This window comes from Perna viridis, chromosome 9 (genome assembly GCF_037379345.1).
Source record: "Perna viridis isolate PV_CMFRI_1.1 ecotype Kerala chromosome 9, ASM3737934v1, whole genome shotgun sequence".
Lineage (NCBI taxonomy): Eukaryota > Metazoa > Mollusca > Bivalvia > Mytilida > Mytilidae > Perna > Perna viridis.
The window spans coordinates 8,544,943-8,572,812 of NC_142453.1; the positions used below are offsets into that span (position 1 = coordinate 8,544,943).

The 27,870-nt window shown below is 31.3% G+C and overlaps 3 protein-coding genes across 3 annotated transcripts in view; 2 read left to right on the forward strand and 1 right to left on the reverse strand.

Moving 5' to 3' along the window:
• The window catches only part of LOC148606562 (tricarboxylate transport protein B, mitochondrial-like), a 30,400-nt gene extending 25,055 nt beyond the window's left edge, over positions 1-5,345 (forward strand). The window contains exon 7 of the mRNA XM_088544761.1: positions 349-5,345. Coding sequence (XP_088400887.1) covers positions 349-463 — 115 coding nt within the window. The 3' untranslated portion in view covers positions 464-5,345. The remainder of the gene's footprint in view (positions 1-348) is intronic.
• Positions 5,346-7,268: 1,923 nt separating this feature from the next.
• Positions 7,269-17,986, reverse strand: LOC148606563 (dynein regulatory complex subunit 2-like). Its single transcript, XM_088544750.1, has 10 exons — positions 17,916-17,986; positions 15,787-15,951; positions 14,408-14,660; positions 13,307-13,530; positions 11,733-11,930; positions 11,148-11,225; positions 10,190-10,330; positions 9,104-9,256; positions 8,482-8,699; positions 7,269-7,821 (listed from the first exon to the last, which is right to left on the reverse strand). Exons 2-10 carry the CDS (start codon positions 15,925-15,927, stop codon positions 7,725-7,727), a joined length of 1,503 nt encoding a protein of 500 aa, XP_088400876.1. The 5' UTR covers positions 15,928-15,951; positions 17,916-17,986; the 3' UTR covers positions 7,269-7,724.
• Positions 17,987-22,066: 4,080 nt separating this feature from the next.
• Positions 22,067-24,154, forward strand: LOC148606564 (sex peptide receptor-like). Its single transcript, XM_088544952.1, has one exon. The coding sequence runs from the start codon at positions 22,382-22,384 to the stop codon at positions 23,555-23,557; it is 1,176 nt and encodes a 391-aa protein (XP_088401078.1). The 5' UTR covers positions 22,067-22,381; the 3' UTR covers positions 23,558-24,154.
• The last annotated feature ends 3,716 nt before the right edge of the window (positions 24,155-27,870 follow it).

Here is a 27,870-nt window from a genome sequence, read left to right on the forward strand (position 1 = left end):
TCAATATCTTAAAAAGGCAAATTTTAAAAACACTTTGATGGTTATTTCTGGTTGTTATGGAGTATAATTTACTGGACAATGCAATAAAATCTCTGCATTTTTTTCCTTCACATGCCACACCTTATATACATTTTGCCCGATTCTTAGATGGAGAAGTATGTAATGCATTTGCAGAAATGTATTCATTACACTGTAAGAAGAAGCTGCATTATACATGTATGTGCTCTACATTAAAAGATACTTGTGGGAGCTTACCACAAGATGTTATAAAACACACAGTAATAAGATTTTTGAAATCTCTGACCCATAGTACTATAAAGTAATTTTTTATAAACTCTTACTTTTCAGATTTTATAAAGGAACAGTTCCACGATTGAGTAGAGTTTGTTTAGATGTTGCTATAACATTTATGATATATGACAGTCTTAAGGAAGCAATAGACAAAATATGGCCTTCACATTAGACAAGCTGTATTAAGTGAGGGTGCAGGCTGTGTGTGATATCTTGATGCTTTTGATAACTGCATCAGATCTTCCGTTATTGACTGAGGGTGCAGGCAGTGTGTGATATGCTTATTATCGCTGCTTTGGATCTCAGTAGCTTTAGTTTATATATAATCTGGTGACATAATTAGCTTGTGGATCTCATGCAATGTGGAATATTCTTTTTCTATATACATGTATCTTGAGTGCTATTCTCTGTAAGAATCAGGCAGTGGGTGAATCATGGTGGAAAAAACACACGTCTTTCCATGAAATCTTATCCAAAATGTTATCTGGAATGCAGATATGGTTTTCATTTCTTTTTTAGGTGTTAGTAATTCGAGGTAAAATATGTATGAAATGCATTGCAATTTCATCATCAAAAGGAGATAACTCACTTTTTCCCATTCATTCCATTGTATTTTTCAGCTTTCTTCTCTTTAGCCTCTGAAACTTCTAAGACAAATGAACTGTAAATTTGTCTTTAATAGGCTATAAACTATGTGCTCACATTGTCAGATTTGTGTGTTTTTTCCGCTATGAGTATTATTAATTATTTTTCAATTTTTGCCAGATTTTTCCAGATTCCAGCACTTAATCACTGAGCACCTATAGTTTTCAATTGTTGTTTTTTGTTTGTTTGTTTTTTTTCTTTCTTTTGTTTCTTTTATGCTGCTTTTGACATTTTTAATAGAATGTATCCTTTATTTTCTTTTTTTTTCATACCAAATAATATATATTTGTATTTGAGGCTTTAACTACTTACCAATAAATGTACATGGTGGTTAAATGGCTATTTAAAAATACTGTATAGTGGTTACATTTTAAAATTGGGTTTCTAGCTGAAAACATCTGTTATCATAATTGTTTCAAATTCAGATACGTTGTTTGCCTGAAACTTAAGAAAGGTCTGTATTGATTTTCAAAACTTTCATATTTTTCCTCAAATGTTTGAAATGCAGAAATTAAAAATCAATAAATTGCCCAACATTTGGTAAAAATTGCAAATAAATATCATCTTGCAGAATTGCCACCGATACTGTATCAGTGCATCTCAGTAAACGGAAAATTATCATTGTATTTTGCACCTCATATGAAGTTTGTCAATTTTAATTTGAAATTATTATCTGATACTAAACCATACTTTAAAACATGTACATTCCAAAAAACAGAAGACAAGTTTTGTCATATTTTTCTGATATGATGATACATACTTTGGAACATTTTAACTCTTGACAGGCATTTTTACATCATCATGTGTTGAAAATCTGGCAGCATTTTAATGATATACATGAAACATAAGAGTCCATTGGTTAGTTTGCATATTTGCATATTTATTACTTGTTTATTGGTGCAAAGGGCATTTTACCTTGTAACCTTGTTTTTAAGTAGCTGTCTTTGTAAGAATCATGCAAAATCTGAAAAATGTGATACACCCCAAAAAAGGCTACATATTTTTATTATTGTAATTAAGTTGTTGTATGGGTCTATACTATGAAATGTGTAATTATTCATTCAAATCTGTCTGCTCTTAGAAGATAATCAACATTGAAAATCCAATAGATTCTATTGTATTTGAGTGTCATTTACAGAGTTATCTCCCTTAATTTTGAATCTGTAGTGTATTCTGTATAATTTTTATCTCATAAGAGCATGGGTTATATGAAAAACCGAATGTTAATTTCTGTTTACTATGGCATTTCAAACAAAATATGAAAAATAAAAATATGTAGGCTTTTCACCCATGAATCACATTTTGCATGATTCTTAGCTGGAGTATTTCTTAATCTGACAAAAAAAGCCTGAAAGTATTTAAATATTTCCTGATCTTCAGTACCCTCCTAATAAAGGATGAGATACATTTTTAGGTGAAATTGGCTCCTTATTTTTTGAAAATGTATGAGTCCAAGCAAACATTCATAAATTTGCAATTTAAATAATAGTTTTAAAATAAAATTGCCTATATTTACAAATTATTTGTACTGCACATTTGACGTCTGTGCCATAAATGCTTGGCAAGATACCCAATTTTCTTAAATTTAGAAAAAATAGGAAGTAAGGTGTCTTGACCAACCTTGACCCATATAATCACTTAATATTCGTAAGCACTTGTCTTTGTTTTGTATTAATTCATGGTGCATGCATTACAACTTGTTATCAAAATTTCCTTTTTTTTTTCAATCACAACCAACTTGTCATTACTAAAAACTAAGAAACTACAAACTATGATAATATTATGTTTCTGGACTATATTACTTCCTTAACAAAAGAGCAGACTAGTAGGAACAAAAAAAACCAGAAGTGCACTTTGTCCTTTGAGGAAATACAGCTCATTTTACATTTTAACTAAAAAGAATTTCAAGTGCTACAAATTACAGTTGTGCTAGGCATAGTGCTTTATGAACTGGGGAAAATGCTGACCTTTCTTTAAGATATTTTTAGTTTTTTTAAAAAGAAATTTTAACCTTGGCAAAATTTGTTATAAGTATATATTGAATTCATTCAATTTAAGTTCTAGTAGGGAAGTAATCTATTGTCCAAACACAGTATATTTTATTAGTTTGTGTTTCATTCATCAGTTTTTGGTGACAGTCACTTTCTATATTAAAAGCAGCTTACTAACAGTCAGTTTCTATACTGATATCAGTATACTTGCTTGAGTTAGTGAAGCACACTTCCATATTTTATGCACATCAGTGCAGCCAGTAGAATTGTAGTAAAATAATATATTTGTGATATTTGTGAAATTAGCTCAATTTTTGTTTTTTGTTTAAGATGCAATATAGATGTATTTGTTTTAAATAATATGGTTATCAGAATATGATGTGAAATGGTCATTATTCACTTTGCCACTTTGAAGGACGGCATATTTTCTACATGTAAATATCGCTGGAAAATTTTAATTATATCAATGTTTCTGATTGAACAACATTTGGTATTTGCAATTTATACATAGTTTCTTCAAGGTTCGGAGAGAAAGTGTAATTATCAAGTATACAGATGTAGAACCAGTTTCCCCAACATCATCCAAAAACTCTTTTCAGTGAAAGTTATATTCAAAATTTGCAAGCATGTATTGGCTTTTTAAAGGTATTTAAAATATGTGTAATCCATGAATAATTCCTTTAAATTCAACTATAAAACCATTTATTTGGTTCACAAATATTATTTTTAATTTTTGTTCATTGAGTAGCATTTGAATTTTAGAGAAAAAAAAACAAATCTGTGTCTTCTTCTGATGTCAGTATAGTTTAATGAATATTTTTTTACTCAGGTGCTACTTGAAAGCAATCCATCACATTGATTGTGTGGCCATGGAGTATACATGCCTCTTTAAGGTGGACAAGTACGTAAAGTCCAGGGTAGATAGTTAAGCCAAATAAAAAATAACTTGGGGAGATTCAAGCTTAATTAAACTAACTGTTCAATTGTGACAAATTGGTGAAACCTGTCTAAACCAAAGGCTGAATGATCAAAAAACCTGTTTAAGGAGGTAGACTTGGGGGAAGGGGCATAACTCTTGAAATCAGTGATATGTGTGTATCATATTCAATTTCACTTAAGCCTTTCAAGCTTTCATTTGAAACAGAATGAAATCATTCAAAATTACTTTGATGCTTATATGAGATTGATATAAAGAACCTTAATACAAATGTTCCAATGATTTTTTTAAAGAGTTGTGTCCCTTACCTTAGGTTTACCTCCTTAAACCATACACTTTTGAAATCCCTTTTTAGCTCACCTGGCCGAAGGCCAAGTGAGCTTATGCCATCGTGGACAAATTTTTAAAAATCTTCTCCTCTGAAACTACTGGACTGATAGGTATTAAACTTATCATGATTGTTCCTTAGGATGTTCTGCACGGAATGATTGTTTGGGATTTTTGATCCATGAAAAAACATGGCTGCTGTTACTAAAAATAGAACATAGGGGTCGGACGGCAGTTTTTTGCAAATAACTCAAAAACCGTTGCTTTTACCAAATTTCTGGCATGGGTAAAATAGTTCAGCATCATGAGAAGGACCTATGCCAAAATTTTCAAAACCATTCATTGACTAATGTAGGATTTTCGACCCCTGAAACAGTTTTTTTGTTGTTTTTTTTTCACATGTACAGCTTTGAAAATCTTCTTCTCTAAAAGATCATTGAATGAAAATAAGCATAATAGTTCTCTAGTGTATTGTGCTCAAAATGACTTGGGATTTTTAATCCATGAATAAATATGGCTGCCTATACTAAAAATGGAACTTAGGGGTCATACAACAGGTTTTTGAAAAAAATTCAAAAATTGTTGCCTTTAGCAAAATTCTAGTCATGAAAATACTATGAAAAGTATTTCCTGCATTTGACAATTTAGTTGATTTTAACTTAGCCTGTCTCATTCCTCAAGTTTTTCAAATAAGCAAATGGTGAACCAGGTGAGCGATTCAGGCTCTCTTGAGCCTCTAGTTATAAATTTAGATGTGTTTCGAACCTTTGATAAATTGAACAGCTCTTTAAACGAAGAAGGGGTTTTGTTTAGACAGGATTCTTTCTTAGTTATATCAGGTTTGCAGAATATTTTTAGTTTAATAAATAGGGTAGTTTATGATTCACCTTCAAGAGGCATGTATTTTTTTTTCTGGTCAAACCGTGAAGTTTTCCATAAGTGAAGTATTACATTGCATTTCTTTAAAACATATATTTATGTGATTTTATTTATTTTTGTTAATTTGTAAAAAATTTTGTTAATTTTGTACGAGGGTTATTGAGATAATTGATGATATTATATATATATTAAGGTTGCAATTTACTTTTTTATAGAATCATGAATTGTAAATGAAAATTTATTATGGGTTTACATAGTAAAACATTAAACAGGCAGTGAGTTGATCATTACTGGCATTGGTGTCACTAAAGTTAAAAAATAATTCAGTCTTCCATGGTAACTCCAATCAAAGTCTTGGAAATTGATGACATCCCAAACAGTTTAATTCTTTTTATCAGATTTCAGTAGTTTTTCAAGTTCTGTGGAACTTTGATAAAACAAAACTACAACTCAAACATGTGAAAGCAATATGAAACAGAGTGATACAAATCTAGCTAGTCAACAGGATGATTTTAAGGAGGTAGATTTAGGGTAAGGGACATGAAATCAGTGATCTGTTTGCATCATACACAATTTCAACTAAGCCTCTCAAGCTTTCATTTGAAGCAGAATAAAATGAATCCAAGTTAATTAGATGCTTACACAAGATTGATGTAAAATACAAACATTCCAGTAACTTTTAAGAGTTGTTTCCCTTACCCTAGGTCTACCTCCTTAAGTAGCAACCTTTGTTTGAATCATGCTAATTCTGTAGTTTGTGATGCACCCCACAAAAGGCTACACATTTTTATTTTTGTTATTGAGTCATTTTGTGGGTCTACACGATGAGATGTATAATCATTCCAATCTGTCTGCTGTTAGGAGATAATTCTTATTGCATATTCAATAGATTCTATTGCTTTCCAGTGTTATTACATAGTTATCTCCCTTAATTTTGAATTCTACAGTACATTCTATATAATTTTGTCTCCTAAGAACAAGGATTATATGAAAACCACATGTTACTTTCTGTTCACTATACCATTTTAAACAAAATATCAAAAATATAAATATGTAGGTTTTCCAACCATGAATCCCAGTTTGTGTGATTCTCATTTGGAGTGCTATTTAATAACTCTTAGGTAGATTTAATCGATGTGTTCTACTGAAAAATGTGAGATCTTTTGGACATTTCTTAAATGGTTAAGTGGGGCAGAGCATGATGAAGGAGGCAATTCAAATTTTTATCCAAATTAATTTTGGCTTTCCATTTCCAGAACATGAATTTGAAATAGACTTTATTAGAGGTAAATGTACCAAATATACATCTGCAATTCCTAAACTACTTGATGAATTTTAATGAAAAGTTCTGAGAAATATAATGAATGCTATGCGATTTTTTATCTTTACCTTCTACATGTAATTATTTTTTCAAAAGTTCATCAAAACACATTGGATCCGGAGGCGTTAAAAAGATTGATAAGTATTGTATTAAAGGTAAAAAAAAATTTCTGAAAAAATAGGCAAACTGTATGCAATGTTTGAAATTCTGTATAAGAAATGGCAATATCACAACAAAAACTGGAAACTTGGAAACAACCGTGATAACTCAGTACAGGCATTTATCTGATGCATGTAATACAAAGAAACTGGAAGAAACCTCAAGAATACAAAAAAACAAAAACAAAACAAAACAATAACAAACCATCTTGATGAAACCCTGAAGCTTTTTAATAAAAATGAGACAAAACTAGAAAAAAAGAGTTTGAAAAAAACCTTTTCATGGTTGAAATGAAAAAAAATAAGAATAAAATATAAAAAAAAAAAAAGGGAGAATAGTTTTAAAGACTTAGTCTTTGAGCAAGGTCATAAAGCCAATCAAGTACAAAATTGAAGTTCAAATATTAAAATTATTCTGAACAGTCCCAAAAGAAATGTAGAATTAGGCAAAAAAAAAAAAAACCCTAAAAACAATTGATTTCGACCATAATCCTTTTTGCCTACCCTATAGTTTTTTAGGGCATTACAAGCACTTTTAAAGTCTGAATGTGTCTCCAAAACAAACCAGCCAAAAATCTTAGAAAAAATCAAATGTTCTGTCTATCTAACAACACTACTTTTTAGAGCATGTAAAGGGAAATAAGTACCTTTTTCTGTGCCTGTAATATAACACAAGCCATCAATTAATAAGGTGGAATGAAATAAAAAAAAAACATAAATAATAATAATGTGACTTTATCATTATATAAAATACAACAAGTTATTTACAAATAAATCCAGACTTACTGGAAAATATCAGACACAAATTATCTCCCTTCTTAAATATCACAGACAAAAATTATCTCCCTTCTTAATACTGTATTCTTTTAGAAGGGTAAAGTTTTTAAAAAAATCATTTTCCTAAATATTGACCGTAAAATATCCTTTAATTTTAACATTATTAAGAAAAGATCTTTCTTTTCTATATATAATAGATTATTTAGATTTATATAAAGCAAAATATCTAAAAGAGGTTGTTACTGATAAAAAGTGATCAAGAAAGTCAGTACTCTTTCAAACAGACTAAGCTCAAATAAGTGTTTTTGCACATCTAGCACTCAATCTTTTCTTTAAAAAGTAGTCATGACAGCCATCTTGAATTTCTATTGGAATGCATAAAGAAATGTTCTAAGTGTTTATGATGGTAGGACATGTTTGACAACATGGGCTGCCTCAACGACTGTCTGAGCAGCTGGTCTTTGTACTCTGGGGTCTGTTACAGGAACATTTAATCTGAAATGAAAAAAAATTATGAAGAATAATTTATCTAAGATAAAAATGAATCTCAGTTCCAGATTTGTTACATACAGTTAATTTTTAATTGTAAGATACTGAATTTTAATGTCTTTTGTTTGATTGATTGAAGTTTAACAAGTAAGATACCAATTTTGTAGGTCATTCATTTGACAGACTGAAGTTGAACATATAAGATACAAAGTTTTGTAGGTCTTGTGATTCATTAATGAAGTTTAACATCCTATGGCAGATATTTCAAGTATTTAAGGGGAGAGAACTGTTGATTGATTCAACACACCCTGCTGTGTAAATAAGTAAATGTATTTTCTTATATATACCTTTACCCAATTTAAGACATTTCAGCATGCAGAGATGTCCATAAGATTGGTATCTTTGTATTAAAGAAATGTCCATATGGGGATATAATTCAGCGATTTCACTTAAATTTTATGGTTGTTATTTCATATATTTTCTGTCATGTTAGAACAAATGTGTGACTTTTTGCAAAATTGCAAATTTTGACCGAAATTACAAATAGCAATAGTCATTGCAGAGTTTTTATTTTTTGCCAAAAATGTCTTACTCTTACTTGAAATTGCAATAATTCAACAATAACAATTGCATGCAATAACAACAATTAATTAAAATTATACTTACTTAACATTTGTTTTATTATTGACAATAAACAGAGGATTGACTTGACTGATAATTTCATCATTGACAGAGATGCCATCTAGGTACTGTTTCAACAAGGTACGTAACTGTTGGTTTTCTTGGACTAGGCCCATCTTTTCCTTATCGAGGGCTAATTTATCAAGGAAAACTTTGTTGAACCTCTTCCAGAAATTCTCTAATGATCCATACTCGTGCATGATCTAAAATATAGAACAAAACAATCGAAAGTTTAAAATATCAATTTGATTTTTTTGGAATGATTGTATTTTTTTGTCTGTCTATAAAAAATACTCAATCATGTGATGCTTTGCAGGTTATTTAAGTGTGCTTCATGAGCATTAAGCCTGTTTCCAGTTCATAGCCAGTTTCAAACATGGCTGTCTTACCAGAGCAAGAGGTTCATAGCCAGACTCTAACATGGCTGTCTTACCTGAGCAAGAGGTTCATAGCCAGACTCTAACATGGCTGCCTTACCTGAGCAAGAGTTCATAGCCAGATTCAAACATGGCTGTCTTACAGGAGCAGAGGTTCATAGCCAGACTCTAACATGGCTGTCTTACCTGAGCAAGAGGTTCACAGCCAGATTCTAACATGGCTGTCTTACCTGAGCAAGAGGTTCATAGCCAGGCTCTAACATGGCTGTCTTAACATCATCTTGTTCCTCCTGTGTGAGTGAGGAGGCATAGAATGGCAGCACTTTCTCTTCTTCTGTTTCAAGTTTTCTACACATTTCTGCTAACTTCAGTATAACTGTTATCTAAAAATATTAAATTAACAATATGCATTTAGAGTAATTTAAACCAGTCCATTTTTGGGAATAATATTTTGTTGTTTCAAAGATGATGAAATGAATCAATGTACAAGAAACAGTGTAGATGGTATTATTTCTTCCACTAGGAACATATTGAAACACAAAGTAGCACAAAAGAGCTAAGTATTCCCCCACTACTATAGGAAGTTTTATCGGACATCAACCAAAATCATATACAACATATGCCCTATCTATATAAAGCCACACACCAAATAAGAAATCAACCCATCCATTTGGAGCTGCAATTTTTTGGACAAAATGTTTCTCAGTCATTTCATAAAAACAAAATGATAGAGTTCAACAAAAAGGAAGTGGATATCAGACAGCAACCAACATCACTTACAAAAAATGCCCACACATAAAGTCCCCCAAACACGAAGTTGATATTGGACAGGAGCTAAAATTCCTTACAACTCCATCCATCGACAGTTGAGATAATATTATTGAAATTTGAATGGACAGACAACATTAATATTGGAGCGAAGGATGAACGGACAGATAAGGTGATTCCAATATACTATGCACTCATTGAGTACTTCTTCTTGATTAAAAATTTAGGAGCCATAAACCAGCAAACAAAATGAAGTCAACAATTGTGAAAGTAATATACCAGGACCCTTCAATCTGTAATTTATAGTATATGACATTGCATATCACCAGTCACAAATACAAATTATCATATAGCAGGTTGAAAGGTCATTGTATACCTGTACATTTATAAGTGATAACCTGGAATGACCTTCCAATCAAGTCAATAAGATACCTGAATACCTCATTACAGAATGCTTACTAAAAGTTATTCACATGTGTTTGAATAGAATTTTTTACAAAAAATGACATGGCCTTCAATCTACTTTTAATTTAATATTTAGTGTTTACCTTCTCTTTCTGTCTCTTCAATTCTTTTATTGCAGAATTACTTTCTAAAGTCATTTTGGTTAACTTGTCTCTTTCTCTCTCTCTTAATCTGTTCATCTGTGCTTTTAAGTCTTGGAAGTGTGCAAGCATCTTTTCCCTTTCCTGAGCATAAAACATAATAAAATTAAAATCAGTAGTGATCTTAGAATTACTTTGAAAAAAAAGATGCAAATACTAATTTCTAGCTGAAAAAGATGGTCAAACAGTAGATGGATAGATTACAGCACATACACTAATAACATTCCAGATATAGAGTTGGTCTTTTTATGATAAAGTGACAATCATCAGAAGAACTTTCTCAGGTAACAGACAAAACAACTGATAAGAGATTCAAATTTACTATCAACATCTATTGATTCTTCTGACAGAAGTTTAAATCTCATTCTCAATCATCCAGTCTACTACATATAAATACCTAAGGAAGTTAATCAGAACTTTTGGTGATCTCTGAAAATATTCATTTTGGATTAGGTTATACTTGCTGTTCACCAAGTCTGTTCTTTTTTTCAGGCGATCGTTATTTATAAATGGGAGACCAATTCTATCCCCTGAACATAATCATTGTTTATGCTGTAAAAGTGTTAAGCTTATTGTATGTAATTGCATTCATCACTTTAATGGATATTAAGACCAATTTAAAATGAAAAAAAAAACACTGCAAAATTATCAAAATCAATCAGTCATTTATATTGAAAATTTCAGTCCACAGTTATCACTTGTTTTGAGAAAGCCACCAGGACCCAGCTGTTCAAACTTTATCTCCTTGAAAAGTATTTATCCACTGAATAACTTGTCAAGATTAAATTAGATTATATAATGGTTAACTAAAACCCAGTGGATAAATGTTTAGGAAAGCTGGGCCCAGGAATTTTCAATTTTTAGTTATGTATCCTTCTATAGTGGTTATCATAGTACTGACCTCTTTAAGCTGTTTATTTCTTTCTTCACATTCCTTGGCATTTGCAGCCATTTTACTCTTCAATTGCGAAATGTTATCCTGAAATTTAGAAAAAGAAACAATAAATAGCTTAACTTTCATGCACATCTAGAATAAAAAACTAAAAAAATAAATAAAATCAAATTCGAAACTGAAAGACCAGCATGAAAATTCACATCCTAAAATACAATTTCCCACATAAGTATTATAAACAACACAGATCACTGACTATGAGTCTATTTCTGTTAGTTCAGAAATTTTTTTCTTATCATTTCAGATGAGGAGTTAACTAGGCTACATTACAAAATCATAACTACAATGAGTACACAATAAAAGCACCACACAAATTCTCACATTACAGTGACAATGATAGATGCACAAGTATATAAAAAAATGAAAATATTCAATTAATTTTTTTTTCACTGTACCAAAACTGAGAAGCTCTTTTCTCAAAAAAAAAAAACAAAAACACTTTTGAATGCTCTAACACTACTGAGTTTCTAAACATAAACATTTTCATTACTTAAGAAAATAGAACCTTCTCTTTTCCATGACTTCCCTCCTTACCCATAATTTATTAATCCTTCTCATCTGCAAATCAATTTCTGATGCGGCAGAATCATCTCTACGTTTATATTCTTCAAATTCATTTTTTCGACTTGATGTTGAAAGTAAATATGCCTTTAGTGCTTGATCAAACTGTTTCCATAAGGTGTCAATCTTATCGAAGAGAGTTACTTTCAGACCATGCTTCTCTTCCATATCCTGCAAAAGAAATACAGTAGATAAAAATATATATTACTATTTTGTTTAAAATCCCTTTGATATTGTTATATGATACTTTTCAATCTCCCGCCACTCGAGTGAAAATGAAACTTATTGCATAGCTGCACAACATGTGACGTCACGTAGCATTCTGCAGAAGTTTATAAAACTTGTATATTTAGGTTGGGAAAACTGAAAATAAAAGAAAAGTAATACCTCACACTTAAGAAAAACAGCCAAAAATAGATTATTTAACATCATTATATCAATAGCAGTGAATTTTGGAATGTCTCCATCATTATAAATTTTGGAATGTCTCCATCATTATAAATTTTGATATTTCACATGTGAAATACTCTCAGACTTTCTTCTGGTAAAACTTAATAACACTTTTCTTTGTTTGATGTCACTGATGATTTGGAAATTTTAATCCCCAGATAAAAAAAAAAATCAAAATTTATTTCAAAATAACAATGAATCATTGAGAAAATGTGTATGATTTTGGTATTATTATCCTATAAAATTTTATTCAATTCTCTAACTATTCATAATGTTGTATCTCCTTTGTATTTTCAACTCTTTCTCTTTTTATTTCAAACACATGTAATTACTCATCCTGTTAACAGTTTTCTTTCCAAAGTATTCGGGAGCTGCATTTTTAATGTAAATTGGCCCAATCAGCTTCCCAATAAAAGCAAGAAATGGGGACAGACTAACAGACAGGGTGATTCCTATACACCCAAAACCTTATTTGCTAGGGAGGATTATTGAGAAGGAGTCTTTAGTTCTGTAATATGTGATACACTCCAAACAAGGCTATGCATTTTTATTTTTGATATTGTTGCTTTATGGGTCTATATGATGAAATGTATGATTATCCATTCCAATCTGTCTGCTCTAAGGAGATAATCCACATGGAAAATCCAATAGTTTCTATTGTATTTTAATGTCATTTACAGAGTTATCAACCTTAGTTTTCAATTCTTCAGTACATTTGATATATATTAAAAAGCCACATGTTAATTTCTTTTTTACTAAAACATTTTAAACAAAATATCAAAAATAAAATTATGTAGGCTTTCAAACCATGTATTTCATTTAACACCATTCTTAGCTGAAATGCTACTTAAGGAGGTAGTCCTAGGGTAAGGGTCACAACTCTTACAAATCATTGGAATGTTTGTATTCAACATTTTACATCAATGTCACGTAAGCATCAAAGTAACTTGGACTGATTTCATTCTGTTTAAAATGAAAGCTTCATAGACTTTGGTGATATTGAATATAACACAAGCATATCATTGATTTCAAGAGTTATGTTCCTTACCCCAGGTCCACCTCCTTAAATTGTTGGTGCCTGGAAAGCAGAAACATACCTTGTTCTTTATTTCATCACATAAGCTTTCAAATTCAGCTCTGGCCTCATTCTCCCTTTCCTGGAAATTCTGGTCCATAGCAAACATTATATCAGCAATATCATTCATTTCTATATTATTCTGTTCTATCATTAGCCCCCTCTCTGTATCAAACTCCTCCTGTATGATGGCTAATTCTTCCTCATAATCTAATTGCAGTTTATCTAACCTCTCTTGTTGGATGTCTGAAATAAAACCAAGAAAATTGATATACCTGTCAATCTAATCAAAATTCGAAATACTTGTTCTATTAAATCACAGCATGTAGGATCTAACAATACATTTGACTGTCTATTCAGATGATATCAAGTTTGTCCATCAGAACAATGCCATCATGATCATGAAAGCTGAAATCTTATTGGCTGATAACAAAGAGTAAACTGAACAGAATATTTGGAAAATCTGATGAAAAAAAAAATGCTTCCATTTCTTGTAGTTAAAGCTCTAAATTGCTTAAAATATTAAGAACTATAAAACAACATATTAAGGAGGTAGACCTAAGGTAAGGGACACAACTCATACAAATCATTGGAACATTTGTATTCAGCAATTCATCAATCTCATGGAAGCATCGAAATAACTTCATTCATTATCAAACGAAAGCTTGATAGGCTTTGGTGAAATCACAATAGATACAAACATATCACTGATTTGAAGAGTTATGTCCCTTACCCTAGGTCTACCTCCTTAAATTAACAGTAACTCTAATTCTGGTGAAAATATAAATGATGCCTAATAAGTTTGAATGACACAGTTAAAAATGTTGAAGTGACTTTATTTTTGTCAATTTTAGTATCAAAAATTCATATTTAACAAAAAATCAACAATGTTTTTGCACTTTACAGCAATTAATCTTTAAATTACTACAGTATATCAATATTATATTCTCAAAGTCAGTTTCAATTTGTTCCACAGGATTGTGGGTATGTAAAAAAAATAATGCTATTTAGTGTCATAATGTACATGTCTAAGTAAAACATGTAAAACAATTACATGTTTCAGATAGGCAGATAGTGGCACAAGTATAAAAAAAAATTGGGGACTTTTACCATTTAACCTTACCAAATAGATTATCAACAGCTTGCAAATGGCTTCTAAGTGCCATGGAATATTGTTCCTCAGCTTCCTGGAGATCCTTAGCCAAAGATTTGATGGTGGCATCTTTTCTATCAACAATTCTCTCAAATGTCTGACTGAGAATCTCAATTTCTTTCCTAAGTTCTTTAGATTTGGCCTCTCTCATAATATTTCTCCATTGATGGTTCAGTTTGTTCAAATTGTATTTTGTAGCTCTTTCTTCCTTTGCTAATTTGTCCTATTAACAAGAAAAAGGAGCATTTGCATTTTTTAAATTTTGTTGAAATATATCAGTGTTCTAGATATCTTGAAAAAAATAGCTGTCCACGGGAATTCAAAAATGAAATTAATGTCTGCTTCCTGACCACATCAAATTCTTTAGAAATTACAAATTTTCGATATGTTGAAAGGAAAGTGGTATATGTACATAATTAATACAGATTATCCTTCAGTAATTAGTGATTTACATTATTTGTCCACTTGAGATGGTAAAATTAAGATTTTCAGCATGTGAGCTTAAGTGATGTCACAAGCATGTTAAAATCTTAATTTTACCATAGAGATACTCAACTGGAGAAAAAATTTAAATCCAGATTAGGATGAGAGCAAATTAGTTTTTGGCATGAAATCTGTAGAAAACTCAGAAAATGTAAAATGGCAAGAAAACTATGTCAGAAATTTAACGACTGCTTGGTGGTTAAAAAGTCACATGCATTTTTAACCACCAGCTTACAATTTGAGAGATAACTTTCCCCAATCAAGATTTTACTTCTCACAAGTGATGGGAAATGGGCATACCAGAACACAGAATACAGCAAAAAACTGTCTAAATAGAACCCTTTCTTGACTTGATATAAATTGATATAAAAGGGACTTTCAAAAGTATATGGTTTAGACAAATTTTCAGATTATTCAGGGCTTGGTTTAGACAGGTTTTCAGATTATTCAGGATTTGGTTTAGACACGTTTTCAGATTATTCAGGGTTTGGTTTAGACAAAATTTCAGATTATTCAGGGTTTGGTTTAGACAGGTTTTCAGATTATTCAGGATTTGTTTTAGACAGGTTTTCAGATTATTCAGGGTTTGGTTTAGACAAAATTTCAGATTATTCAGGGTTTGGTTTAGACAGGTTTTCAGATTATTCATGGTTTGGTTTAGACAAATTTTCAGAGTATTCTGGGTTTGGTTTAGACAGGCTCCACAGTATATATTTAAAACAACAATTCAACAAGTAAAACCAGAAAATTGAAGCAGAAAATTAAATGTTTAGGTACACTGCATACCAGTTACTGTATGGTACACAAGAATTTATATCATCTACATACATGTATGTTTTAAATTTTTTTTGCTATAAAGTCAGTACCTTTAAGAACTGTGTCAACATATCTTCTTTTTTCTTTTTCATTTCTTCTTCTTGCAATCTTTTTTGTTCTTCATATGCTATTCTTTCACTTTCTGTCATTTTGGACAATTTACCAGACTTCTTTCCCTTTTTCTTAGGCATTTTGTTTCTGTTTTTAAGTCAAACCTGCAAGAATGATTAAAAAAAACAAACTATAAGGCATACATAATAACAAATTGACCTTAGCACAATTAGTACTAATGGTGAACTGATCACCGGGAATATTGAATTATTGGTTGTTAGGGAGTTTTGAATCGATGAATGATTCATCTGTCTTAAAAATATGAAGATTTTGTCTTTATCCTTCTTTTTTCTCTTGTCTGACCAAACTACTGATCTTTCTGGTGACAGAAAATTCATTCTCATTCTATATTTTACCATAATATTGTAGGATTCTATTTGGCAAGGGTGGACAGACCTCAAGTCGACAGCTTATTGATGATGATTTCACACATTTACATAAGATATACCAAATTCCCAAAGACTAAACATCACTCGATGTTGATAAACGATCATCAATTGGGAAATTTTTATTGATTCCCAAGGCTACTTGGTATTCCATATCATGAATTACAATATATTCTTTTCTAAGTGTCTCCTTTTCTATTTGATTTTTCACTGAGGCAAAAAAACTTTATATAGTCATAACTATTTAAACCTATTTTCATCTGTTCCCCTCAGTCAAAATAAAAATAATCTTACTGTGGAATGGCTCAAATTAAATGTCAATAAGAATAATGAATTTGTGAACCAAAGCCATGTTTAAAAGGTAAAAAGGGAACTAAATATAAATAAAATATAAATAAAACATAGACAAATTGATAAATGTGAGTCTAAATTTTTAGCCTTACAGTCTTTGTCAGGGGCAAAAAAGCTTTTTGTACTTTATTTGTATTTTCTATCTTATTTTATTTGTATTTAGTTCCTTTTTTACCTTTTAAACATGGCTATCATCCACAAATTCATTATTCTTATTCCTTTTTCAACAGTCCTTTTCATACAAAGTTAAAAAATTTTGTAAAATCAAGTTGTTACGAATTCATAATAGATAGAGGTTTGGTGACATCATAAAAAGGACTTATTTTAGACTTACGACTGTTTGTGAAAAGGGTTTTCATATAAAGTATCAAGCCATCCTATCAGTTCACTGTCAACAAAATATGATAAATATGTAAGCATTTCCATTTTATGACCAGAACGATTGTTCCATTTCTTTTTTTTTTTTAATTTTTCAACATCTTATTTGAAATGGAAACCAAACCAACCAACCTTTATTCAATTTTATAATAATGTCACCTATAAAGAAATAAATATCTGTTTTGCCTTACTTTTAAAATTGAAATTTGCTGTCAGTTTCATAAAAAGTGGAAAATGTAAAACGTATCGTAAATTTTGACATCAGTGTGTAAAGAGACCAGAAGTTATCATGCACTTGAGAGAAATTATATGTCTACAAAAAAATGTATATACATATTAGCCATAAATGCCATTTTAATTTGGAGTTATATATTACATAAAGTTCATCAAGATGATAACAGGCTGTTTTATTTTTATTTTTTAGCTGACACTCATAAAACAACAGCATAACATCAGCTCACCAGAGCTTTTGATACAATTCTGAAATGTTTTGACTACTGAATGATAGCGATTATTACATATGAATCTTCATAACTTTTGGCATACAGTATTTACTACAGCCCTGTATATGTTTAGTGGTCAGAGAGTAGGTCTTGCTATTTTTAAGACAGAATCAAATCTCACCAAACTGCTAACCAAACTTTGTTCCTCAAAGTCAAAGGAATTATTGTATCATAGCAAAATGTCAGCAACGTCTTTTGGCATGAATTAGTTTCACAGGAGAGGACGAAAAATCGGTTGGCGAGGATTACTTGTTGGCGAGACAAACTACTTAACAAGTAATATACATGTATACTATACGTGAGATGCATTATTATCATTTTAACAGAATAATGGGGTCGGAAACAAGGAAAAGAACTTCTAAAACAAATTTACAGTAACTGAACATGAGAAAGTTGTAAAAATTAAAAAAAAGAAATGGGTATTGGTTAGAGATTTAAACGTAAACAAACCCTAAAATACAAAATACAGATATTTTTCTGTCGTCACTAGTAACGGAAGTAGCTGTACAATTGTAAAAACCATACAGTAGCCGGAGAAGACGAAGAACTATTTCCGAATTTATTGACGTTAGAATTATTGTCAAATGGTGTTTATATTAAGATTTGGAGTTTAAGTCGCATATGTAAAACCAAATATTGTAATCTTACAATGTTAAAGACATAAATTCTTTCTCTAAGCCCTTAAAATTGGTCATATGTTTATGCGCTGAATTAACAGATCAACTGATCCGTGAAATGTAATTGGCGATATCTCATGAACATAAACTGTTCTTGTTTAAAACATAAACAAGTACATGAAGTATTAATATCACCGAAATTTAAAAAAATCTAGGCAATAATCAAAGGGAATGTCCGTACAACAAATCCAGGCAGGTAACAGTCTGCACATTAATACATCATAAATCCTTCAATGTGTCGCGCGTTGTCCTCGTTTGACTAAAATTAGGACAAGCAAATTTTTTTCAGAAAATTTCACATTTGATTTTATTTGGATTACCATGTAAAGGTGGTGAATATGTCGGCAAAAACTTCTAAAGCAAGAAAACAGAAACAAAATTCAGAAACATCAAAATCCAGACATAACCAAAACATGAATGCAAGGCAACAGAGATAACCCACATACACAACGTAGAAAACAGAATAAAATACAATTACAGGTATTAAATGATGATACAGCACTTGCTATAAATTACACCAAAAAAAAAACTGGAGTGGCACAAGATGCTTAGAAAGGATAATCATGATCAACCATGTCCTGAATTACCAATAATACTAACAATTACTATAATATGAATGAATAAAGTATAGTTCATAAAATATTATTAATATTAGACCATACTGATTACAGTTAAGAGTAATCACTTATAATTATTACATTACAAAATTAAAAGTAATCAGTCAATTTAAGTTATATATATTTTTTATTATTAAACGATTATTGTTTTATATTTACTTAATCAAGATTTTTACAAGTTCAAGGTCACATCCAAACCTACCCGAGCTTGATTTTATGAAATAGTGAACATCAAACAGTAACTCAGTAAGAAAAAAAAACATAATTTGATGTTCTGCTCCTTTTTAAATAAAAGAGAGCATCGCCTTTGTAATACAGGTACGTTAATACTAATTTTCTATATCGGTTATAAAAAATTCTGTTTTCTTTTTTTTTAAGTTAAGTTCATATTTTTAGTATGTAAAATCTGATAAGTTGCAGAAATTATTTTGTCGTCAAAATCTTAATATAACAAATATCAACAAGTTCATAGTTTTTTTTAATTTGTGCTGAATAAAATAAAGTATATTTCTAAATTATGCATCATGAGTACAATTACTCTGAACTTGCATTTTCGTTACAGGAATTTCAGCACAATGGTACATGTCTATCTCGCGTCAAGAAGTAGATGTGGTATTTCATTGCATCAACTGCATATAACCACCACATCAACCCGAGCCAGTATTTTTTTTTTATTTTTTGACAGGTTGGCATAACCGTTTCCAATCAAAAGCTGGTGGTCAGAAATTACACTTCTACAAGTTGATACCAGCACTGTACAAGGAGTCCAAGACGGTTTCTGTACAGGTACAACTGGTTTATTCCTCGAATACCAACATCCTTAGATCTACCGACAATTTACCTGTAAAATTTTGTTGGCGTTCAAGGAATAGGTGTCAATGGTTATCACAACAAAGGTGCATGCTTATCAAAACATTCATATTAATTAACAGATAAGTAAATTACAGGTGACTTATTTCAGTTCATATTTATTCCATTTGTTAATTTTTTTTTCTTTTTTCTTTTTGCGGTTTCTTCACAAAATCATACATGTATATGTATAGCACAATACATGACTTTTGAATTATTTTTGTATAGTCCAATAACTTGAAAATATTTCAATCTATCATTCTACTTTATGTATGAATACTAGTACTAGAATAGTTACTAAGTATGAGGTTTTTGTTCAGTTAAATAAAATATTTGTAATTACAACACAATGTAGAAGATCTGTTTTTGCAGTAAGTGGTTTAAGGACTACACTCTTATTACTATAATTTAAAATCACATGAGGCGTGAAAAGTAGAAAAAAAATATATTCATATTAATTAGTTTAAAATTTAGAATAATAAAGAATGAAATAAATTATCAATATAAAGTTCAGAGTTTGAAATCATGGTTATTGATGTTAAATTTCTGAATTTCTTAAATATTTTTGTGTATAGTTTATATAAATTTCTTAGAATAAAAGTTTAAATTATATTAAAATTTTATTGTATTTTTACTACTTTTTAATAATTCAATTTTATTATATTCTTACACATTTTTAAAAATTGTTTTTTTTTCATATAAGAAAGATATAAAATGTTACCAACTTCACTAATTAATTTCAACGGTTAAATATTTATAAAAACATTTTAATTGTTATAAAAACAAATATTGTTATAATATAAACATCTATTGAAATTTTTTTGTTGGCATTCAAGGAATAGGTAACATACAAAATGTTGGCATTCGAGGAAGACACCGTACAACTAATGGAAGAACAGACCCTTGCCAGGTGACAAAGGACGGTATACCAGAAGTCACAAGGACATCTTTCCACACTGTGGGACCAGTGGGAGCAGCATTCCATCAGCACCTCAAACTTCTCGAGAGCTGTTGGAACTATGCACTCTCAACCAGTTCCTGACACCATGAAGACAGTTACAACGAGAGCAGCAGTATCGATGACAGTGACTAACTTTCTAAAACTATCTGAATGCAATTGTATGTGTTAAGCTACGTTTGTTTAATGTGTGAACTTTATAGTTTAAATGTTTGTTTGTGTTATTAAATAGTTTAAAAGTTTGAGTGATATTTATAACTTAAAGGTTTGTTTTTGTGATATTTATAATAGTTTGAATCTTTGTTTTTTGTGATCTTTATAGCTTAAATGTTTGTTTGTGTGATCTTAATAGTTTGATTGTTTGTCTCTGAATAAATATACAAAACCTCATAATGTGTTTTTTTTTTATATTTCTTAGTTAAAACTTTAGATACCTACCGTGAAAGTGTAATGACTGCAGTCCTAAATAAAATTGTCTGTAAATAACAAGTTTCGGTATATGAAACTAAATTTTATACACATCAATTCATACAATATAATTATTTGAGGGGATGGATCAACTTGGGGACGGAAAAACCCATGGATAGGTCGACTGGGACCGATAAACTAGGAGACGGATCAACCTGCTACCGTTTAAAAAATCGTAACTAATTTTCCATTACTAGGTGGATAATCCAATCTTCATCTCTTCGGACTTTGTCGTATTATTGTAAAAAATCTAAACCTGTTGTCAGTTGACACAAGCGTCACGTGACAAGCGTATATTGACTGACTAATATAATGTCCTTTTTTCTGTAAGATTATAGCATATTTTTTTCTTGACAAACCGTAAGTTCATATATTTCAAATTAATAAAAAATGAAATATTTGGTTCATCACGTGCTTTCGTAAGACAATAAATGAAAACTTGTACTCGTTGACCGAAAGTGCCGCCCAGTTTTTCCAATTAATTTAAAATGAAATAAAGTTAAAAAAAAAAAAATTTATTTAACTCTCTGACAGAATACACTATAATAAAAGACAAATCGCAGCATGTCACACGATTGCAAGTTTTTGTATAAAAGCGTTCAAAATTTAATTGAAAGAAAACAAACTTTTGACCTTGATCGAGATTTTATCTTGCGCATGACTTAGGCGTGCCCAAAAAGCATTTTAATATTTAATAAAAACGTAAGTAATGCACTTTTGGATCATGGCACGTATATGCCAATGCCTTATACACACTCAGCATTGCCATCCGTTGCGAAGGAATTATGAATGACTTGAACTTTTCAATATCAATGTAGATATTCCCTAAACAATGATATCAAGTACATTTAATAAGCCGAAATTTTTCAATGAGGCAATTAGAAATTCGGTAAGATATTTCAATTTGCAATAGAAAATAATAAAATATTGATCAATTGTTTCGTATTTAAAAGTCAGTTATCAAATACAACTCTCAAATATGTTCATGTGGGTAAATACCAGTGTCATAAACTGGATATTAGATTTAAATTGGGTGCGAATAAGGCTAAGATTTATTGCAGATATCAAACTTAAGATTTTTTATGTGTTTATGAAAGACCGTTAAAAATGGCCACATGTGGTACATATGATCTCCGACTATTTATTCTGGGAGTTTATTCCGATGGAGTTAACATCGATTAACTTTCTTTTGAAATGTTAAAGAAATCGTTAAATAGGAATAAATTCGAACATTAAAATTGCAAACTGTTGTAATGTAAATATGAGGCAAATGTAACTGTAGATAATCATCTGGTTCAGTAACGCCGTATCATTTGGCTTCATATTAGAAAAGGGACTAGGATCAATATGAGTTCCATTAATTCTGTGCGAGCTGGTGTGACAAATTCTACTAATAACACTGATGTAGAATCGTCAAAAGCATACAATTTTCGGAACGTGTACGTTTATGGCTACGAAACGGCCCTGTATGGGTACGTATGGCCAAGTCTTGGACTAATAGTCCTTGTCTTGAACATTCTAATGATAGTTATCTTCATCAGGACCCGGATGAGCAGTACAACCCACATGTATCTTGCTGCAATAACGACGATGGATACACTAACTATTATTTTTCCGTCAATCATCTACTTCCTTATGTTTGTTGTTCTGGACATTAAGGATTATCTACCGTATGACTATTGCCGACTTTGGTACTATTTTACTGATATTTTCCCAGTAACATTTCATGCAATTGCTATTTTGTTAACCGTGTGTCTTGCTGGACAAAGATTCCTCTGTGCCGCGTATCCCTTTTCCGTCGGGCAATGGTTCACAAAGAAGGTAACGTTTGCGTCGATTGTAATTTGCATCATGATAACAGTGTTTTTCCAGATTTCCGAATTTATTGTTTACACATTTCAACTTGAAAATGTTGATGATAAAAACCAAACTATTGCTGGGTGTTTGATTGGTATAGAAAAACTTGAAGCCGATGAAGTTAGAAACTACCAAATTTCCCATTTCATCGTCCGTGTTGTGGTTTTTGAAATACTTCCATGTGTAATTCTCATAGCATTAGACTTAGTTATGCTTCGGAAAGTCAACCAGGCTAAAATATGGCGAAAGCAATCAAGCTCCAATTTCAGTCGAGACGACCGCCGAGTCAGCACAGGTAAATCAACATCGACTCGACTGACAATCTTAACACTTTGGATTGTGGGAGTTTTTCTTATTGTTGAACTTCCGGTTGTTGTAATTTTGTCCATCTATGCAGCTGGGATGCTTCTTTCGACGACAGTTGTACCACTGAAATCTCTCTACACAGCATCAGTATTTTCAAACTTTCTTGTAATGCTCAGTTTTCCTTTAAACTTTTTCATTTATATTTGTTGTTCTAGAGCGTTCAGAGCAGAGGCAATTAAACTTTTTACGTGCGGATATATCCAAAAAGAAAAGAAACCGAAGAACATATTTGATTCGCTTTTTCAGAAAACGTTGTCATCACAGATTGATCATCAAAATAATGCTTTACAAAACAAATGAATTAATTCAAGAATCAACTGTTGATATAGAATGATTCAGTTGAGATCGAAATTTTTGCTGAAAATGTATCTAGAATTCAGCAGTTTGTATTTTCATACGCATTTGTAAATTATGAAACATTGTAATTTTTTCCTAGTTCTTACCTAATTCAGACAATCCGTATAAAATTCAGAACCTACCAATACAAGTGATATAGGTGATACAAGACGCAGAAAGAACATCAAAGAAATTATGCTTTTTGACTTTTTCCGGGGGGAAAGCGGAGTGCATGATGTTTAGATTGATTTATGGGTTCAACTTATGTGTCATGTCACTGGCGACAAGTGCAATCAGTATGACGTGTACGCTACCGTTCCTAGACCACCTGTACGTATGCTTAAAAAATGCGAAACGAAATAAAATTTAACGAAACGAAATAAGATGAAATGGACGTTAAATGCGACAAAAGGTGGAAATACCGATTAACATAGTAATACTGTTTATGTGGTCTATAACTGTTTCTGAATTAGAAATAAACTTTTAAGTTATTTTTTGGGGTTTTGGTTTCTGTCTGATATTTAAAATAATGTAACTCAGTGTTACACGATAACATAAAGTCACGACTAACTTATAAGACTTGTTTTTTGGAAATATCAAAACAAAATGAAGTCTTCTACATACAATGTACAGAAATTAAATCCACATAAGTATAAATATGAATACATGTACATGTATTTTTAAGTTAAGATATAATGCAGTGTTGGTACCGAGTATACGACTTTCGAATTTTTAAATTAGGCAAATTTTCCTTACTTTGAAAAAGGGTTTTAAAATAAATATAAAGATCGACAGTAAGGCTCTGTGGTATGATTTATAGGGTATGTAAGTCTCGTCACGTGACTTCGTGGTTTCATGAGAAAGGATACTCGTCTTCCACTCAAATGCATTGAGACTCGTCATTGACATAGCATTGAGTTCAATATTAAAAACAAACAAATCTTTTGGTGTAAAAATACTGATACAAAAGACAAATATCTAGTTCTACAGGATAAATTTGCGAAGAATAGCATACAATAGAAGATTTTGCATTGTGATGCAGCCGGAAGGGAAACTGAAACTAGAACGAGACTAACAAATCTTGTTGCAGTACAGTAACAGTTTGATTTCGTCAAATTTATGGGCAATCGGCCGGAACATCACTCGATCGGCCTTTTCCGGGGAAAGGCCGCGTGATGTTCCGATTGATTCATGGGCTCAACTTATGTGTTATGTCATTGGCGACAAGTTCAATCAGTATGACGTGTACTCTACCGTTTCTAAATAAGAATACTTAAAAAATGCGAAAGGAAATAAAATTTAAACGAAACGAAACGAAATAAATTAAAGTGGACGCTAAATGCGACTAAAAAAATAATCAGTTTTTTTTCAGTGGTGTTAAATTTTAAATTTATAATAGAGTCGGTGTTGAGCTTAATAATCTCTGTAAGTGGAGACCGGGTTTGTTTGTTTATTCTTTAGTTGTTGTGTATGTTGTGTTATTTGTAAGATACTCTATCGTTATTATTATGGTATCTGCTTTTACCTCGTTTATCCAAATCATATGTTAAAATCTCTATCGTTTTCAGTTGAAGTATGTGTAGGACGATGGAAACAACCATACGTTTATGTTACCCGTCTCTAAAATCCAACAGGTTTATTCCACTTTACCTTTATACGGTTGATTAATGACGATTTCGATGAGTTATGTCCCAAAAATCGCTTAATAATTTTTTTAAGAATTCCATTTCTTATGAACCCTTGTCACGGTATTGGGTTCGAACACCTGCTGGTGCAGTTGTGAATTTTGTTAGGTCATCGAGCTATTACCAATACATATAGTTCAGCATTACGACAGGACCACATCAACTATTTCCATTTAAAACATTAACTTGCCCACGCTTTCGACACAGAATACACACTATCCCATTGAACACAGCTATACTCCGGAGCGGATCTAGACACTTTGAAAAGGAGGGGTGCCAACCGGGGTTCTTCATAAAAAAGGAGATGTTAGGACATCATTTACCTTTTTTCGGCAATTTTATACCTGAAAATGAAATTTTTACAATTATAAAAGCTTCACAGTTCCAATGTTCCAATCGGAACAAATTGTGCTCCTCTACTTGCTGACCTATTTCTTCACTCTTATGAGGCTGATTTTACTGCTGATTTGACAAAAAAAAAAGAACACAATTTAGTTAGATCCTTTAATTTCAGTTTCCGCTATATAGATGACGTCTTATCGTTAAACAATCCTAGTTTCGGGTATTTGATACATCGCATCTAACCCAAAGAACTTGAGATAAAGGATACTACAGATATTCCATGATACGATTGATTTTTAAATGCAGGAATATCACTTGCAACAGACATAATTGTTTCATAGAATTTCCTCCGAACTAGTAGTAGACGTTTCCAATCGGAACTACTCGGCCACTTCCGCAACACTAAGAAATAACCTCGGGTGCAGAAGGAGAATTTCTTCTTAAAAAATTGCCGGATTTGTAGTCATGCGCAAATCAAAGTAGTTCCACCTATCAGGTGTCGCTAGAAAAATTGGTAAGATATCACTAGAAATAAGGAACAATAACGCTGTTAAGAATTTTGGCGCGAAGCAGTGAGCTAGAAAAAAGTAATGGTAGAATATTCAATCAGTAAAACTATAATTTTAGAATCGGATTGGCCCAATTCTTTCGCCTAGTGCCTCCGTGGTTTTTCTTTTGTGAAACTAGAAAGGCTCTTGAATCACCTTCTTCCGGATTTTTGTAAAGACTGCAAACTAAAATAATAGTAATGATAAGTGCTGAGCGAAGAGTTTAAAAAACGTATTATAATATATATTATGTTTATATCTTGTTTAAGTTATTATGTTCTGCCTGATTTTTAGTAAGACTTGCAATAAGTTTTGACCAGGTGTTTTGAAATCAGGAATTTCCCTATAAAATTAAAAGCATATGTAAAACTTGTTCCCGAACTTCACGAGATATTACTGACACTACTGTCCATATGGTTTTCTAATTTAAAGAAAGCCTTCCTCAAATCTTTACTGTAGATTGTTTTTTGTTTCTTAATTTTTTTTATAGCATGGACCTTATAAATTATTTCCCTCTTCGTTTTACCTAATATATTACATGCGTTTATAAGGTAAGACATTTTATTTTTATGTTTATTGATGAATTTTAAGTTTTACTGAGGGTATGTAGCCAATTATTTTGCTCATAATTAATGTACACATTTTTTAGAACATGACATGGAACTCGTGGCATTACAATATCAAATAAATTGTAATTTAAATTGTGTTATCTAAAGTTGAACACATAGGCTGAACATATAACGATAATGGATATGGTAAATGTGTCACATAGGGACAACAACCAACCGGAATGAAAAATATCAGCTAAGGCCGCCCATGGGTCTTCAATGAATGACGAGGAAACCCTTACACCACAGGGAAGGCTGCAGCTGGCCCCAAAACAACATTATAGATTAGGTAGATTCTCGTCTTTTATGAATAGATTCACCCCATTTGTTAAAGGGCTTTATGGTATGGGTATTGCCCATTATTGAAGACCGTAAAGGGACCTGTAGAAGTTTATAATTGTTGCTTGGCTTCTGGTGGATGGCTGTCTCGTTGACAATCTTACCACATCTCCTATTTCAATACAAAGGTACAGCGAAATAGTTGCCCCAATATACTCCAGCAACATAAAAATGAACTAAAGTTGACCCTAAGTAAATTTTCCTCGGTTTTTATATATTTTAAGCGGTGATCATTATGTATTGGAATATTTCTATCACACTTGCAATAAGACAACACAGATGTTTCTTTTTTTTTAATTGAGAAGGAAAGATCTGAGCTTCAGTTTATTCTTTCAAAATATCGGCATTTCTTTTTTTTTATTTCGTCTTTTTTCTATCCATAGACTTATAACTGGGTTCACTTGTCTAATACAGTTAAAAGTGCCACACTGAAAACCATACATTAGTTGATTCATATGATAATAATTTGATTATCCATGCTATGATAATCATTTGATTTTCTATACCCTATATCACACCAAAAGACCTATATCGCATACTCTATATCAAACCTCTAGTCCTCTGTCGCATACTCTATATCAAACCTTTAGACCTATATCGCATACCCTATATCAAACCTTTAGACCTATATCGCATACCCTATATCACACCAATAGACCTATATCGCATACCCTATATCAAAGCTCTAGACCTATATCGCAACAATAGACCAAAATCGCATACCCTAAATCAAACCTCTAGACTTGTATCGCAAA